This window comes from Coregonus lavaretus (genome assembly GCF_964263955.1).
Source record: "Coregonus lavaretus genome assembly, chromosome: 35".
NCBI classification, from domain to species: Eukaryota; Metazoa; Chordata; class Actinopteri; order Salmoniformes; family Salmonidae; genus Coregonus; species Coregonus lavaretus.
In genome coordinates this window covers 3,180,562-3,198,561 of record NC_140022.1, presented here as the reverse complement: position 1 = coordinate 3,198,561, position 18,000 = coordinate 3,180,562, and the positions used below count along the sequence as shown (strand labels likewise).

General features: G+C 45.7%; 1 protein-coding gene across 1 annotated transcript; it reads left to right on the top strand.

The window, feature by feature from the left end:
- Positions 1–234: 234 nt before the first annotated feature.
- On the top strand, positions 235–16,841 carry LOC311109518 (neurobeachin-like protein 1; the record flags this gene model as incomplete). Its single annotated transcript, XM_084152437.1, has 5 exons — positions 235–478; positions 864–1,279; positions 10,528–10,619; positions 16,425–16,609; positions 16,837–16,841. The coding sequence occupies exons 2-5, from the start codon at positions 1,229–1,231 to the stop codon at positions 16,839–16,841; spliced, it is 333 nt and encodes a 110-aa protein (XP_084008563.1). The 5' UTR covers positions 235–478; positions 864–1,228.
- Between the last annotated feature and the right edge of the window lie 1,159 nt (positions 16,842–18,000).

Genomic DNA, 18,000 nt, shown 5'->3' with positions numbered 1-18,000 from the left:
CAGTTCAGTTCTTTTTTATTTAGAGAAATTCATTTGTGTTAATCTGTTTGTTTTGTGAGTTATTTTGCCAGCATTATTATTGATCAGTATACACTTCTACCTATGTTTTGTTTATATATATATATATATATATATATATATATATATATAAATGAGAACGTTTACTTTGAAAATGGAAGAAGTTGACATCAGGAAGTAGTTGGTCGCGTTTCGCACATTCTAGACAGCTTCACGAGCGGCAGTACCACAGCACTAAACGCAAGTGTTGTTTGTAGTTGTCCCAGTGTACAGGAATGGGCTGGTTGTAACATTTAGTCCTTTTCGTTAGTAATGCGTGCGTTTGCATTGTTTATGTGGCGACATTTCTAAATGTCTTCATTTTAGGGCTGGGTCAAGCAAATTCACAAACTCGTTTCGTCGTTTGTACCTAATGAGAAGTAGACAGGAAAAAAAAGGCTTCGATGTTTTGACACATCAGGTAAGAACTATAATGCTAGTTAATTTTAGCCACCTTGCTTCACAATTACAACTTGTTAGCTAACTCGAGCGTTTTTCTGCATATTGAAACCTCAAGTTAGCTTGCAAGTTAGCTAGCTTTGTTGTGTTTTATTTCGTCAGCTGTGTCCTTCTCTTACCAAGGAAGGGCAGAGATCTAATTGAACAGAACTTGCCTGGGCTGATGATGGCTGATTGATAGGGTTTGTTTACAGCAAGCTAAACTAGCTATCAAACAGTCAGCTAACGTTACCACTGGCATAGCCTACTGGTGTTGTATTGATAAACAAGTGCTGTTAGCTATTTATAAACTGGCGCCACCGAACTTGTGTATTTTGCATGCTAACCTTGTTTGTGGGTTTCCACAGAAGGGGAGAGTCAGTGGCATATGACTCAAGCCGAGAAGTGGACGAAGTGCGACTTTGACGGTGGAAATCTCACCACAGCAGGAAACGCGAACCCTTGGGAATCCATAATTCACAATGGAATAATGATTTACGAAGTTCCAATATCAACAAACACCCCCACTGGAATTACATTTGAATATTTTGTTTTTCCTTTCTAAACAGGAAGGTATTTTCACTCTTTTGGAAGTTGTCTTTCATTGTGACATTTCACTTAACATCTCAAATGTATACGAGCAATACCCGACTGGGGAGATCTAGCTAGCTACTCAATATGAGGAATCCGGAGAAGTGACCTCTGTTTGGAAGCCCACCACGCGCCGTGGAGAATGGCATCCAATGAAAGATTGTACGAGGTCTGGATGCTATATTGCAACAAGGTAAAAAAAAAACAACAAAAAACGTTATCTTGATCTGTTTGTCACATAAAACATGCATTAGAATCTGTGACCATCTCTGAACATGAACTCGGTGTCCTGTCAGTAAGACAGGACTGTACAGTAACCAAGCTATTACAATAGCTGGGGTATATTGAGATGACGTAATGGGTGATGATGAAACGTAATGGGGCTTGAATTTATAAGCCATCCTGTTTTTCCTCCACTATTCTCAGTAACAGCTGCTGGACTGTCCTGCATTATGTAAAGTCTGTCTCCTGGTATTTAGATTTTAGTTGAGTGACGTCTAGTGGTATGTACAAGGGTATAATACAATTCAATAGGTACTCTGTTTCGTATTGCAACCTAGCTAGGCCTATTTCCCCCTTGATTGACTGTAGTAGCTACAGAGTTACCATCCCACAAGTCACTACTATAATAATATATAATAATATAATAATAAATAATAATAATAATAATATGCCACTTAGCAGACGCTTTTGTCCAAAGCGACTTACAGTCATGCGTGCATACATTTTTGTGTATGGGTGGTCCCGGGGATCGAACCCACTACCCTGGCGTTACAAGCGCCGTGCTCTACCAGCTGAGCTACAGAGGACCACAGTGCCTTGGCTTAGCTGTTTGTCATTGCACTGGGTGACTAATCGCAACTTGGTGCCTGAGCCTCTCCTCATGTGAGTCTCAGCTGCAGTCAACACATTCCCTTTTTAATCCCTCTCAAAAGCACAACTCTCTCATAAGCATTAGCTTTTTGATCCAGCCTGTTCTCTCACACAACACAGGGCAGGAAATGCTATGGCACAAGTGTAGTATTATCCTGCCTGAGTGCCAGTCTGTTTGTGTTGTCATGCCAACTCCCTTTCACTCATTGCGGTGCCAAACATGAGTTGACAAGAGCACAAAAGGATCTGGGACCAGGCTAGTTTAGTATCAAAGCAGATTTTGTTTGTCACATGCTTCGTAAACAACAGGTGTACACTGAGCGTACAAAACATTAAGAACACTTTCCTAATATTGAGTTGCACCCCCTTTTGCCCTCAGAACAGACTCAATTTGTCGGGGCACGGACTACAAGGTGTCGAAAGCATTCCACAGGGATGCTGGCCCATGTTGACTCCAATGCTTCCCACAATTGTCAAGTTGTCTGGATGTCCTTTGAGTGGTGGACCATTCTTGATACACTCGGGAAACTGTTGAGTGTGAAAAACCCGGCAGTGTTGCAGTTCTTGACACACTCACACCGGTGCACCTACTACCATACCCTGTTCAAAGGCCCTTCAATCTTTTGTCTTGCCCATTCACCCTCAGAATGGCACACGTACACAATCCATGTCTCAAGGCTTAAAAATCCTTCTTTAACCTGTCTCCACCCCTTCATCTACACTGATTTGAAGTGGATTTAACAAGATACATCAATAAGGGTTCATAGTTTTCACCTGGTCAGTCTGTCATGGAAAGAGCAGGTGTTCCTAATGTTTTGTATACTCAGTGTAGACTAACAGTGAAATGCTTACTTACGACAACGCAGAGAGTAAAATGTATGCCTTTGTAGTATGCCCATGGTCTCATGCGAGGCATAATTTTAAGATTGCCATTGAATACAAATCAATTCATATTCACTCCATAGCAGTGTGTAAATGCATCAGCATGCTTCAGTTTGGCTGGAGGCTAGCCGAGGTCGGCTAGGCCAACTGAACGAGTGTGCTCCAATACTCCTTTAAAGGACCTACACTTGAAAAATGAGAAAAAAAGCGGAAATAGTACTGTTTGTCCATTTTGAGACGCCGTAGTGAGAATTAATCTAAGAATAACTCAAGAAATCTGTCATTAATTTTTTACATTTTGCAGAGGAGATATTAGTCGCTTAATTATACATCTAGCTAAGATGTTTGGTGCAGTATTTCTCAATGGAAAACTGTGCATGAAAATGAGTCGTCTCTTGTTGAATGACAACAGACTTGACCGATCACCGACAAAGGGGCGTAGACTTCGGCTACTGACTTCGGCTTGCCTCAAGAAAACATTTAGTGTGCCTGAACAACCGAAAAAATACCTTATCGAAGTCCAAAACAAACAAAAACAATGATCCACGAACTCTTCCGAACTGTTTCTTCTGGGAAGCATCCGGGCGCCTTAAGTGGTATGTAAACACACACTTGCTTGCTCTCACTTCTCAGTCTCTTGTTAAATGGCAGGCGTTGTGGAGAGTACACACATTGTCTTTGTTCTGTTAGGGGAGTGTGTTTGCATTGAATGTATAGCCTACTGTCTGACCCAATCTCCTACAGCAGCAGGCCTATATTTCACTCTGCATGTGGCCACAGACCCCGTGAGGCTTTGCCTAAATTGCTTAAATAATTTGTAAGGACCTTTACCTCCCCCAGAGCAGCCGCAATGTCAGCACTGGCACAGGGGCTCTTCAGTGTGTGCTTGCGTGCTTGTGTGTGTCAGGGTTGCCAGGATACATCAGGAGCAAGGGGAACTTGTAGTCCGTCACGTAAGCGAAATTGGCTCCGGAATGTTTGTTGTGTGAGGCTGCCCATTGTCTTCACTTGCCCTCAAGACCCCATAAACTTCAGTGTCGCAGGTTAATGATGTCACACCTCATTAAGTGATAGACTCATTATGCCCTATTGTACCAAAGATAACTGACCTCCAACACAGCATGGCATATGGACAATAGTAGGAGCTTAGTTAAGTTAAAATGACCAACTCCGTGGCCTTGTGTTTAGTGTCCCGCCCTGAGATTGGAAGGTTGGGTGCTCAATCCTAAAGCTGTCTCACGCTACAGAAACAGATGATAGGCCCCTACCCTGTGGGCCGTTCTGGCTCGGGCAAGGCTACCTAGCTAAAATATCCAGTACCACTGTGGTCTCTCTAACTTCCGTTCGATCAGTGTGACTGAACTGTTACTCACCTCTATAATGATTAACCCAGGCAGGGCTGTCAACACTACGGGTCCAGAGGTTGACAGACAAAGACATCACAGTAAGTCACCCTGGTCCCTGGGGTGGAGTCACACCTACCTACTACTGTTGACGGTTGAGCAGCCTAATTAAAGAGGGTAGTGGCGCTGCGGTCAGGAACTAGTTTCTCCTGTAGCTGTAGGTCATGGTAAAACATCCAAGGCTTTGACAGTTATTAATTCACCTCCAGCTCAATTCAGTGTCGGTGAATGTGTGATCCTTAAATACAGCCCTGTCAGATATGCAATAAGCCTAAACCTGGGCCGTGTTCATTATGGTACATAACCGAAAATGTTTTAAAATGGAAAACGAAAATGAGGGGTCTTATTGGATGAATCCATGATGTCCCTGCCTCCCTGTTTGTCAGTTTTCATCTGTTTGGTGCATAATGAACACAACCCCCTGTGAGTTTCTTTCCTCCAAAGTTAACTAGCCTAGCCCACTCCATACATAAGTGTTGGCTATTGTAATTCTGTGTGTAGGCTAACTAGGCCTAACTGGGAAAGCACCAGTCTTCTAACTCCAGCTCATGGTGCGGCTAAAAGGTAGCAGTGGCGCAGTGGTCTAAGGCACTGCATCGCAGTGCTAGCTGTGCCACTAGAGATCCTGGTTCGAATCCAGGCTCTGTCGTAGCCGGCCGCGACCGGGAGACCCATGGGGCGGCGCACAATTGGCCCAGTGTCTAGGGTAGGGGAGGGAATGGCCGGCAGGGATGTAGCTCAGTTGATAGAGCATGGCGTTTGCAACGCCAGGGTTGTGGGTTCGATTCCCATGGGGGGCCAGTATGAAAAAAAATAATATATATATATATATATATATATATATATATATATATAATAAGTAATGTATGCACTAACTGTAAGTCGCTCTGGATAAGAGCGTCTGCTAAATGACTAAAATGTAAATGTAGCAGACAACCACTGAGGCGGTCACATAACGATCCTCTTACCCAGCAGTCTATGTGGTGTGTCACTGTCATCAGCCTGGAGTATCGTCCCAGAGTTGGTAGAGTTAGCAGCATTGTTAACACCACAATGGCAGCGAGGCACCAAACACTACCATGCAAAACCTCGTCTCTCCTCTCTCTCTCTCTCTCTCTGCTCTCTCCTCTCTCAATTCAATTTCAATTCAATTTAAGGGCTTTATTGGCATGGGAAACGTATGTTAACATTGCCAAAGCAAGTGAAGTAAATAGTAAACAAAAGTGAAATAAACAATAAATATTAACAGTAAACATTACACTCAGAAGTTCCAAAAGAATAAAGACATTTCAAATGTCATATTATGTCTATATACAGTGTTTGTAATAATGTGCAAATAGTTAAAGTACAAATGGGAAAATAAATAAACATAAATATGGGTTGTATTTACAATGGTGTTTGATCTTCACTGGTTGCCCTGTTCTTGTGGCAACAGGTCACAAATCTTGCGGCTGTGATGGCACACTGTGGTATTTCACCCAATAGATATGGGAGTTTATCAATTTTTTTTTTTTTTTTTCGAATTGTAATCCGAGGGAAATATGTGTCTCTAATATGGTCATACATTTGTCAGGAAGTGCAGCTCAGTTTCCACCTCATTTTGTGGGCAGTGTGCACATAGCCTCTCTTCTCTTGAGAGCCAGGTCTGCCTACGGCGGCCTTTCTCAATAGCAAGGCTATGCTCACTGAGTCTGTACATAGTCAAAGCTTTCCTTAAGTTTGGGTCAGTCACAGTGGTCAGGTATTCTGCCACTGTGTACTCTCTGTTTAGGGCCAAATAGCATTCTAGTTTGCTCAGTTTTTTTGTTAATTCTTTCCAATGTGTCAAGTAATTCTCTTTTTGTTTTCTCATGATTTGGTTGGGTCTAATTTTCGGCTCTCTCCTCTCTCGGCTTTCCTCTCTCTCGGCTCTCTCCTCTCTCTCGGCTCTCTCTCCTCTCTCTCGGCTCTCTCCTCTCTCTCGGCTCTCTCTCCTCTCTCTCGGCTCTCTCCTCTCTCTCGGCTCTCTCTCCTCTCTCTCGGCTCTCTCTCCTCTCTCTCCTCTCTCTCGGCTCTCTCTCCTCTCTCTCGGCTCTCTCTCCTCTCTCTCGGCTCTCTCTCCTCTCTCTCGGCTCTCTTCTCTCTCGGCTCTCTTCTCTCTCGGCTCTCTTCTCTCTCGGCTCTCTTCTCTCTCGGCTCTCTTCTCTCTCGGCTCTCTTCTCTCTCGGCTCTCCGCTCTCTCTCGGCTTTCTTCTCTCTCGGCTTTCTCCTCTCTCTCTCCTCTCTCTCTCGGCTCTCTCCTCTCCTCTCTCTCTCGGCTCTCTCCTCTCTTCTCTCTCTCGGCTCTCTCCTCTCTCTCGGCTCTCTCCTCTCTCTCGGCTCTCTCCTCTCTCTCGGCTCTCAGCTCTCTCCTCTCTCTCGGCTCTCTTCTCTCTCGGCTCTCTTCTCTCTCGGCTCTCTTCTCTCTCTGCTCTCTCCTCTCTCTCGGCTCTCTCCTCTCTCTCGGCTCTCTCCTCTCTCTCGGCTCTCTCCTCTCTCCTCTCTCTCGGCTCTCTCCTCTCTCTCCTCTCTCTCGGCTCTCTCCTCTCTCTCTGCTCTCTCCTCTCTCTCTCAGCTCTCTCCTCTCTCTCTCGGCTCTCTTCTCTCTCGGCTCTCTCCTCTCTCGGCTCTCTCCTCTCTCGGCTCTCTTCTCTCTCGGCTCTCTTCTCTCTCGGCTCTCTTCTCTCTCGGCTCTCTCTTCTCTCTCGGCTCTCTCCTCTCTCTCGACTCTCTCCTCTCTCGGCTCTCTCCTCTCTCTCGACTCTCTCCTCTCTCAGCTCTCTCCTCTCTCCTCTCTCTCGGCTCTCTCCTCTCTCTCGGCTCTCTCCTCTCTCTCGGCTCTCTCCTCTCTCTCGGCTCTCTCGGCTCTCTCCTCTCTCGGCTCTCTTCTCTCTCGGCTCTCTTCTCTCTCTCGGCTCTCTCCTCTCTCTCGGCTCTCTCCTCTCTCTCGGCTCTCTCCTCTCTCTCGGCTCTCTCCTCTCTCCTCTCTCTCGGCTCTCTTCTCTCTCGGCTCTCCTCTCTCTCTAGGCTCTCTCCTCTCTCTCTAGGCTCTCTCCTCTCTCTCGGCTCTCTCCTCTCTCTCTAGGCTCTCTCTCCTCTCTCCTTTCTCACTGTCTGCTATAAATATCACCAGCAACAACAGTGATGTCATAGTGTTTATATATCGACCACACCTCACGGTTTATCCCCTTTCATGTGTGCACTATAAATACTACTGGTGCCGTGACATCACAGTCAATCCCAGGATAGTGAATAGTGGCGATTGATGGGGAGGAGAAGGTGACTGTAGACGGACCATGAAGGCATAAAATACATTGGTAAAACAGAAAAACTGTTAGGGAGGGGACATCTACAATAGACGTTGTGGTAAAACAGAAAAACTGTTAGGGAGGGGACATCTACAGTAGACATTGTGGTAAAACAGAAAAACTGTTAGGGAGGGGACATCTACAGTAGACATTGTGGTAAAACAGAGAAACTGTTAGGGAGGGGACATCTACAATATACATTTTGGTAAAACAGAAACTGTTAGGGAGGGGACATCTACAGTAGACATTGTGGTAAAACCAATGAACTGTTAGGAAGGGGACATCTACAGTAGATATTGTGGTTTTGAGTCTGCCTTCACCATTTCCTCTAGCAGTCATACTCGGTCACTATGCCAACCACGCCGTTTGTGGGGGTAGGGTGAGGAGGGCAGTGCCGGGTCGGTCGTAAAGGAACCAATATAACTCCCTCGTAACGCCCTCTTCACCTCTCGATGGGATCTCCTTGAGAAAAGCTTGCTGTTGGCTGACCGGTCCGTGTTGATAACCCTGTAGGCTCAGGCTAGTGAGGTCCTACGGGGTCGTGTGTTATTAAGAGTCAGCGAGGGGGTGGTCATGATTTCATGAGGAATGGTCACATGCTTGGTACTACATAAGTTATAGTCTAACCCCCTGACAAACCAGCTGACTAATAAAACCCCACAATTCACCCTGTTGGGAAGGTCCCATGGGGCTGTGTGTTATTAAGAGTAATTGAGGGGGTGGTCATGATATCATGATGGATGGTCACATGTTCGGCACAGGATACCCAGATTACCCATCCCCTCAAACCAGCTGACCATTAGAAAACACACTAATAGGAAATATATCATAAACCATTAAAAAGTCTGTCAGTTTCAAATATATAACTAAATCGGCTGTTACCCAGATGTTAAGTTGAACTCTAATCTGACTCCATCCAGCCAGTGTTGCTTGGTGTTGGGTCAGCAGTGGTGCCTAAAATAAACAGAGCCACAGCAAGCAGGCCCAGGGTGTGTCCCTCTCTCCCTCCCTGCCCTCCCTGGCCCAGCCCTGAGCCCTCAATGGACATCTGTACTCCCCGGCTGCCCAGTGAAAGAGGGCATTCTCTCTAACCACTCACACACTCCCTGAGACCGAGCACACTGGGGCTAGTTCACATACAAGCTCTGGCTCACACACTCAAAGGGAGGGAACACGAACACACACACACACACACACACACACAGTGAGAGTAGAATGAACAAGATCGTCATATGTTTTTGTTGTACATCCATGTTGATTCCAGTATATGCACACACACATACACCCACCCAAACAGACATTTGTACTGAACTCTGTATCCAAGTCCCTCTCAAACGCTCCGTCAAGTCACTGGCTGTTCTGATGACCTCACGTTTGGAATTCCAGAGAGCTTACTTTCCTGTTCTGGACCATTCCCATTGTGACACGCAGACAGAAGCAGCAGGCTGAGGCTTCCCTAGACGTATCCTATCCTGCTCTAGTGTCTTAACCAAACTTACTGTATATTTTATAGGGCTCTAAATAGTATTGGCTAGATACATGTAAATTACCATATTTTTTATAACTGAATATCATCATCCTTCTGATTTCTCTCACCCTTTTGGGCGTCCTCCTCAGGAAAACCACTTCATCAAAAGTGTCACTTGAAAATCGACTAAAGGCACGGAAAGACTGGAAGGATTGTTGAATGTCTGTCGAATGAGAGTACTTAGCACCCCTGAACAGAGTGCCGTCCGTAATTTGCAAACCGATTCTACATGTAGAAACCGGCTAAAATGACGTCCGTCAGTCGCCAACGGCGGGTGGTCACTATAACACACCGCAGTGACATCAAACGAATGAACACTGTGTACTGTGCAGACCGACAATCTGTCTGGTGAGTTTTCTCCTTAAACGGGTGTTACTCTCTGACAGACTGACCAGGCACATGCCACGGGCCAGGGGTAGTATTCATTAGTGCACACTGTAACAACACGTTTGGCAATGAAAACCAGAGTTTATTATTGGACAAGTTCAGGTAATCCCTTCTGGTTTCGGTCCGTTTTGCTTCCTTTTGGTTTCTGGTGAATAGCCTTCACCCCAGGCGTGTTGAAACACCGCTTTGCCAAACCGTTTGGTTCCTGGTGAATAGCCTTCACCCCAGGCGTGTTAAAACACCGCTTTGCCAAACCGTTTGGTTCCTGGTGAATAGCCTTCACCCCAGGAGTGTTGAAACACTGCTTTGCCAAACAAATGCTACTAAGCACTGTACTGCCCTACCAAACAATATAGCCTACTGCCTTATTGAACAACACTTAGTCTGACAGAACAGTATTAATTAGTACCACTCCTACTGGTTCAACAATAATACTTGGGGCCTTTTTTCATATCAGTCCTCCTTGACCTGAATCCGTGTCAGTCAGGCAAGCCTCGGAACTCCCCTGCCCTACCTCCCTCCCTCCCTACCTACCTCCCTCCCTCCCTCCCTCTCTACCTCCCTCCCTCCCTCCCTCTCTACCTCCCCACCCTGGGCAGAGATAAAGCGATTAGGCTAGCTAGGGTGTGGAGATGACTGGCATTCTCAGAGTGGGAGGGTGACATGTTGGCTGTCTGTCGTCTGTGAACAGTGCTGCTGCCCTCTCGCTCTCTGCATTGTTCCCAGGAATGTAGGAAATGTATGAATGGCAGCTGCTCGTGACTCCCCTCGGGAGTAGAGAATGTGGCGAAGCCTGTTTTTTTATTTCTCCCAGACAGGTGCTCTCCTCATTACACACACACACACACACACACACACACACCTGAGTTTACTGTATCTGGCCCTCCTGACATACTACAGTTAGTGGAATCGTTCTCTCTCTCTCTTCTCACATGACAACCACTGAATAACAAAGATTACATTCATTGTTTTCTTTCTTTCTCATCCTTTCCTCTCTTCTCCATCCTCCTTCATTCCGTCCTTCCATCCCTCTCTCTGACAGAGGGACCCAGACTACCTGAAGCTGTGGCTGGAGATCTTCATTGGCTCCTATGAGAGATGTCTAGATGTGGACTTTGAGAAGCCACCCTCCAGGTAAGCATAGCCCCAGAGGTGGGACCAAGTCACAAGGTCCAAGTCTCAAGTCGAGTCCAAGTCGTGCATTCTAAGAGCAAGTCATGTCGAGTCACACGTTTTTTGAAGTCAAGTAAAATAAAAACATTCTATACATGCAATGACTTGTTCAACTACAAATCGTCGTCTATTTATTGAGGCTACCAGACAGACCTTTTTATTATTTTGTCTAGAACACATTTTGATGATGTAATAATTCATTTGAACAATACATTCCAAATGTTAATGATTAATTTCAGTGGATTTTGACATACCAAAAGAGCAGTAGGACTATGCTAGTAGCTGTTGCTTGAAGCCCCATTGCTGGTGAGCTTGCAGAGTAAATGGTTCCTATTCACCAAACCATTGTTGGAGCTGCATATTAATGCCAATCCTCTCTCCCTGCACCTGATCCTAGATCTGTACGGCATATCAACAGTCTGTTCTCTAGCTCAGTGCTTTTCAAACTTTTTGACACGTGACCCCTAAAATGTAGTGGTTCTAAGCTTGCGACCCCCCCGCACACACACGTGCAAGCACGCACAATCGCTGCACAAATGTAGCCTGTCATTACAGCAATAAACGATGATGTGTATTCAAAACGCAAGATACATAAATAAACTGCGTTTTGCACCTTCATTTTGAGCTGAAAGTCATTAATGTTAGCAGTCAATATCAACTAGGGATGATATGCCACATTGTCACCTCTCTGGAGTCCAGAGCAAGCAGGATCATACGGCCCACCTGTATGTAGCAGGATCATACGGCCTACCTGTATGAAGCAGGATCATACGGCCCACCTGTATGAAGCAGTATCATACGGCCTACCTGTATGTAGCAGGATCATACGGCCTACCTGTATGCAGCAGGATCATACGGCCTACCTGTATGTAGCATGATCATACTACCTACCTGTATGTAGCAGGATCATACGGCCTACGTGTATGCAGCAGGATCATACGGCCTACGTGTATGAAGCAGGATCATACGGCCTACCTGTATGCAGCAGGATCATACGGCCTACGTGTATGCAGCAGGATCATACGGCCTATGTGTATGAAGCAGGATCATACAGCCTACCTGTATGAAGCAGGATCATACGGCCTACCTGTATGCAGCAGGATCATACGGCCTACGTGTATGAAGCAGGATCATACGGCCTACGTGTATGAAGCAGGATCATACGGCCTACCTGTATGCAGCAGGATCATACGGCCTACCTGTATGCAGCAGGATCATACGGCCTACGTGTATGAAGCAGGATCATACGGCCTTCCTGTATGAAGCAGGATCATACGGCCTACCTGTATGCAGCAGGATCATACGGCCTACCTGTATGCAGCAGGATCATACGGCCTACCTGTATGCAGCAGGATCATATGGCCTACGTGTATGAAGCAGGATCATACGGCCTACCTGTATGCAGCAGGATCATACGGCCTACCTGTATGCAGCAGGATCATACGGCCTACTTGTATGTAGCGGAGGTTGCAGCATCGGATGGAAAGCATGATCTGTCTGTAACCTTTTTCTTCCTCACAAATATCAATATTAATTGGCTAGAATATGTTACATCTTCATCCCATAGGTATTGAAGTTAGTGTGATGTTAGAGCTAACTTTAAACATATAGCCAATACCACCACTGAGGTATAGCATTATAACCCACACAAACTAGGCCTAACTGAAATATATACAGTACCAGTCAAACGTTTGGACACACCTACCCATTCAAGGGTTTTTCTTTATTTTTACAATTTTCTACATTGTAGAATAATAGTGAAGATATCAAAACTATGAAATAACACATATGGAATCATGTAGTAACCAACAAATATTTTGATTTGTTTAACTCTATTTTCTTTGTTTCTTCAAAGTAGCCACCCTTTGCCTTGATGACTACTTTGCACACTCTTGGAATTCTCTCAACCAGCTTCACCTGGAATGCTTTTCCAACAGGCTTGAAGGAGTTGCAACATATGCTGAGCACTTGTTGGCTGCTTTTCCTTCACTCTGCGGTCCAAGTCATCCCAAACCATCTCAATTGGGTTGAGGTTGGGTGATTGTGGAGGCCAGGTCATCTGATGCAGCACTCCATCACTCTCCTTGGTCAAATAGCCCTTACACAGCCTGGAGGTGTGTTGGGTCATTGTCCTGTTGAAAAACAAATGATAGTCCCACTAAGCGCAAACCAGACGGCGTATCGCTGCAGAATACTGTGGTAGCCATGCTGGTTAAGTGTGCCATGAATTCAAAATAAATCACAGACAGTGTCACTAGTAAAGCACCCCCACACCATCACACCTCCTCCTCCATGCTTCACGGTGGGAGCCACACATGCAGAGATAATCCTTTCACCTACTCTGCGTCTCACAAAGACACGGCGGTTGGAACCAAAAATCTCAAATTTGGACTCATCAGACCAAAGGACATATTTCCACCAGTCTAATGTCCATTGCTCGTGTTTCTTGGCCCAAGCAAGTCTCTTTTTCTTATTGGTGTCCTTTAGTAGTGGTTTCTTTGCAGCAATTCGACCATGAAGGCCTGGTTCACGCAGTCTCCTCTGAACAGTTGATGTGGAGAGTACGACCCTACCTTACACAGAAAACGGCACAGGTCCTAATCCAGGCACTTGTCATCTCCCGTCTGGATTACTGCAACTCGCTGTTGGCTGGGCTCCCTGCCTGTGCCATTAAACCCCTACAAGTTATCCAGAACGCTGCAGCCCGTCTGGTGTTCGACCTTCCCAAGTTCTCTCATGTCACCCCGCTCCTCCGCACACTCCACTGGCTTCCAGTTGAGGCTCGCATCTACTACAAGACCATGGTGCTTGCCTACGGAGCTGTGAGGGGAACAGCACCTCCTTACCTTCAGGCTCTGATCAGACCCTACACCCAAACGAGGGCACTACGTTCATCCACCTCTGGCCTGCTAGCTCCCCTACCTCTACGGAAGCACAGTTCCCGCTCAGCCCAGTCAAAGCTATTCGCTGATCTGGCACCCCAATGGTGGAACAAGCTCCCCCACGACGCCAGGACAGCGGAGTCACTGACCACCTTCCGGAGACACTTGAAACCCTACCTCTTTAAGGAATACCTGGAATAGTATAAAGTAATCCTTTATTTGGGCTGCGATTTCTGAGGCTGGTAACTCTAATGAACTTATCCTCTGCAGCAGAGGTAACTCTGGGTCTTCCTTTCCTGTGGCGGTCCTCATGAGAGCTAGTTTCATCATAGCGCTTGATGGTTTTGCGACTGCACTTGAAGAAACGTTCAAAGTTCTTGACATTTACCGTATTGACTGACCTTCATGTCTTAAAGTAATGATGGACTGTCGTTTCTCTTTGCTTATTTGAGCTGTTCTTGCCATAATATGGACTTGGTCTTTTACCAAATAGGGCTATCTTCTGTGTACCTTGTCAAAACATAACTGATTGGCTCAAAAGCATTAAGAAGGAAATAAATTCCACAAATTAACTTTTAACAAGGCACACCTGTTAATTGAAATGCATTCCTGGTGACTACCTCATGAAGCTGGTTGAGAGAATGCCAAGAGTGTGCAAAGCTGTCATCAAGGCAAAGGGTGGCTACTTTGAAGAATCTCAAATATAAAATATATTTTGATTTGTTTAACACTATTTTGGTTACTACATGATTCCATATGTTATTTCATAGTTTTGATGTCTTCACTATTATTCTACAATGTAGATTGCTTAACGGTAGTTAACACAGAGTGTACAAAACATTAGGAACACCTCTTTCCATGACAGACTGACCAGGTGAATCCAGGTGAAAGCTATGATCCCACTTCAATCAGTGTAAATAAAGGGGAGGAGACAGGTTAAAGAAGGATTTTTAAGCCTTGAGACAATTGAGACATGGATTGTGTATGTGTGCCATTCAGAGGGTGAATGGGCAAGACAAAATATTTAAGTGCCTTTGAACGGGGTATGGTAGTAGGTGCCGGGTGCACCGGTTGAATGTGTCAAGAACTGCAACGCTGCTGGGTTTTTCACGCTCAACAGTTTCCTGTGTGTTTCAAGAATGGACATCCAGCCAATTTGACACAACTGTGGGAAGTATTGGAGTCAACATGGGCCAGCATCCCTGTGGAACGCTTTCGACACCTTGTAAAGTCTACGCCCCAACGAATTGAGGCTGTTCTGAGGGCAAAAGGGGGTGCAGCTCAATATTAGGAAGGTGTTCCTAATGTTTGGTGTACTCGGTGTATGCAGCCTATTAAGATATGTATGAAAAATATATATTTTTCCCTATCAGTTTCACTCTCGCAACCCCCCCAAAACCTTCTCACTGCGCTAGCTCATCTGACCTGTGTTGATTGACAGTTTGCTGATCCAATCAGAGGTCCGAGTGAGCGTTTCACTAGCCAAACAGTTTTTTTTGCAAGTGGGATACTGTCTCGGGCTGTGTGGAGAGTAATTCACGGAGACTCTGTGCCACAAAATGAGTGACAAAACATTAAACCCGGTTATCAGTGTCAAAGTCGAGTCCCAAGTCTTGATGCTCCAAGTCAAGTCTCAAGTTATTTTATTTTCCATCAAGTTGATTCTCAAGTCATCAAATTTGAGTCCACACCTCTGTATGGCCCTCTACCAAATCCAGGATATTTGTGCCACTGGAGTGTGTGTGTGTGTTGGAGTGTGCTGTACACACACTTACTGCAATGTCAGCCAAATCTAACTGGACCTACATGTACAGTATGTTGGATGCAAATGAGAGGCATGACAGAAAAGCATAACCAGCTCCGGAATCTGAGAGAGAGAGAAAGACACTGCTCTCCCAGCTGTGGTCTGGTCACATGACCAGTGACATGCCTAGTCAGTCCTGTCAGATGATGGTTACGTAAGGCTGTGTGGTGTGTGGGATTGGAGAGCGTGTAGTGCGGACCAATGTGAAAGCAGATTACTTTCCATTAGATCCGCCAGTACGGTTGTTTGTTTGTTCGGTCCTGTGCCTCTTTCTCTCCCTCCTCTCTCTCTCTCTCTCCCACTCCAACCTCTCTCTTTCCCACTCTAACCTCTCTCTCTCTCTCTTTCCCACTCCAACCTCTCCCTCTCTCTTTCCCACTCCACCTCCCCCCTCTGCCGCAGCTGTCCTGCTTTCCCAGCGATACGCTCTTACCCCGATTTGGGAATGCTCATCTGGGCTCTGCTTGGGAAAATAACCCATTCCTCTAGGATGAGCTCAGTCTACAGAGGGGGACAGAGACAGAGCTAGGTTCGCTGATGTTAGCAGTGCAGTGGAAGGTTTCATGACATTAGCCTATTAGCAAACACTAGTATTAAGGGCATCATGGTGTGTTGCTGAGGTAGATGTGTGTGAATGTAGTGTAGATGTGTGTAATGTACCTGAATGCCTTAGAGGTTTGGGTGGTTTATTTGCCTGTGTGTGCTTGCATAGTATTTGTGTGAATGCAGGTGAGAGGTGAGCATGTTTTGGTGTTCCCCTTATTTCACCACCATCACTAACTCTGTCTCTCTCGGTCTCTCTCTCTCTCGGTCTCTCTCTCTCCTGGTCTCGCTCTCTCTCGGTCTCTCTCTCTCTCGGTCTCTCTCTCTCTCGGTCTCTCTCTCTCTCGGTCTCTCTCGGTCTCTCTCTCTCGGTCTCTGTCTCTCTGTGTCTCTCTCTCTGTGTCTCTCTTTCTGTGTCTCTCTCTTGTCTCTCTGTGTCTCTCTGTGTCTCTCTCTGTCTCTCTGTCTCTGTCTCTGTCTCTGTCTGTCTCTCTCTCATTCTCTGTCTGTCTGTGTCTCCCTCTCCCTCCCTCCCAGGTTGGAGGAGGTGCCTCCAGTGATGACCCTGCTGCCAGACAACATCCTGCAGGTGTTGCGTCACCAGCTGCTCCAGTGTGTCCAGAAGGCCTCGGACGGCCTGGAGCAGGAGCAGCAGAACCTGGCCCTCCTGCTGGTCAAGTTCCTCATCGTGGCCTGCAGGTTGGTCTGTGTGTGGTGTGTCTGTACGACCAGGAACAGCAGAGTCTGGCCCCTCCACCTACCAAGGCCTGGTTGTGTGAACCCGGTCTGTCCATATTAAGGTGGTTGAGTGTGTGGTTGGACCACAGAATTTGAATCATTTGTAATTCTGTGGGTTGGACCACTTTTATAGGTAATGTCTATGGATAGGAACCACTCTAGCCTAGGTTGACAGGTCTTAGTGCCCCTGGTTTTAAACGGCCTTCTGCAGCCTAGCAGTAGGAGTAGGCAGGTGGTTCAGGATGGCACGCAATAGAACGTTATTTGCAACAGAAAGCGAAAACAAGTGAAAGTATCTCCCTGGCTGCTTCAGTCTGTAGTCTTCTATATGGTGCCGTCATGAACATGACCCTTAGGGGTATGCAACAAAGCAGGACCAATGAGTTAGAGAGCTATCTTGCCTTCATATTCTGAAATAACTTTTTATTTAAAAAAAGATAACCTTGAAATGGGCATGGTCTAATTGACTCAACAACCAAAAACAGATATCTTAGTTTAGCTTTCTTAATGAACCAGAAAATCAATAGTGATGTCTAAATGTCAAATGTAGCTCATTTATCCAGCTTTGTAGTGATGGATGATGAGCTACTATAACAGACATGACTCTCTCTCTGTTGGAACCTGTCACTACTATAACAGATATGACTCTCTCTGTTGGAACCTGTCACTACTATAACAGATATGACTCTCTCTCTCTCTGTTGGAACCTGTCACTACTATAACAGATATGACTCTCTCTCTCTCTCTGTTGGAACCTGTCACTACTATAACAGATATGACTCTCTCTCTCTGTTGGAACCTGTCACTACTATAACAGACATGACTCTCTCTCTCTCTGTTGGAACCTGTCACTACTATAACAGATATGACTCTCTCTCTCTCTGTTGGAACCTGTCACTACTATAACAGATATGACTCTCTCTCTGTTGGAACCTGTCACTACTATAACAGATATGACTCTCTCTCTCTGTTGGAACCTGTCACTACTATGACAGACATTACTCTCTCTCTCTCTGTTGGAACCTGTCACTACTATAACATATATGACTCTCTCTCTCTCTGTTGGAACCTGTCACTACTATAACAGATATGACTCTCTCTCTCTCTGTTGGAACCTGTCACTACTATAACAGATATGACTCTCTCTCTCTCTGTTGGAACCTGTCACTACTATAACAGATATGACTCTCTGTTGGAACCTGTCACTACTATAACAGACATGACTCTCTCTCTCTGTTGGAACCTGTCACTACTATTACAGATATGACTCTCTCTCTCTCTGTTGGAACCTGTCACTACTATAACAGATATGACTCCCTCTCTCTCTGTTGGAACCTGTCACTACTATAACAGATATGACTCTCTGTTGGAACCT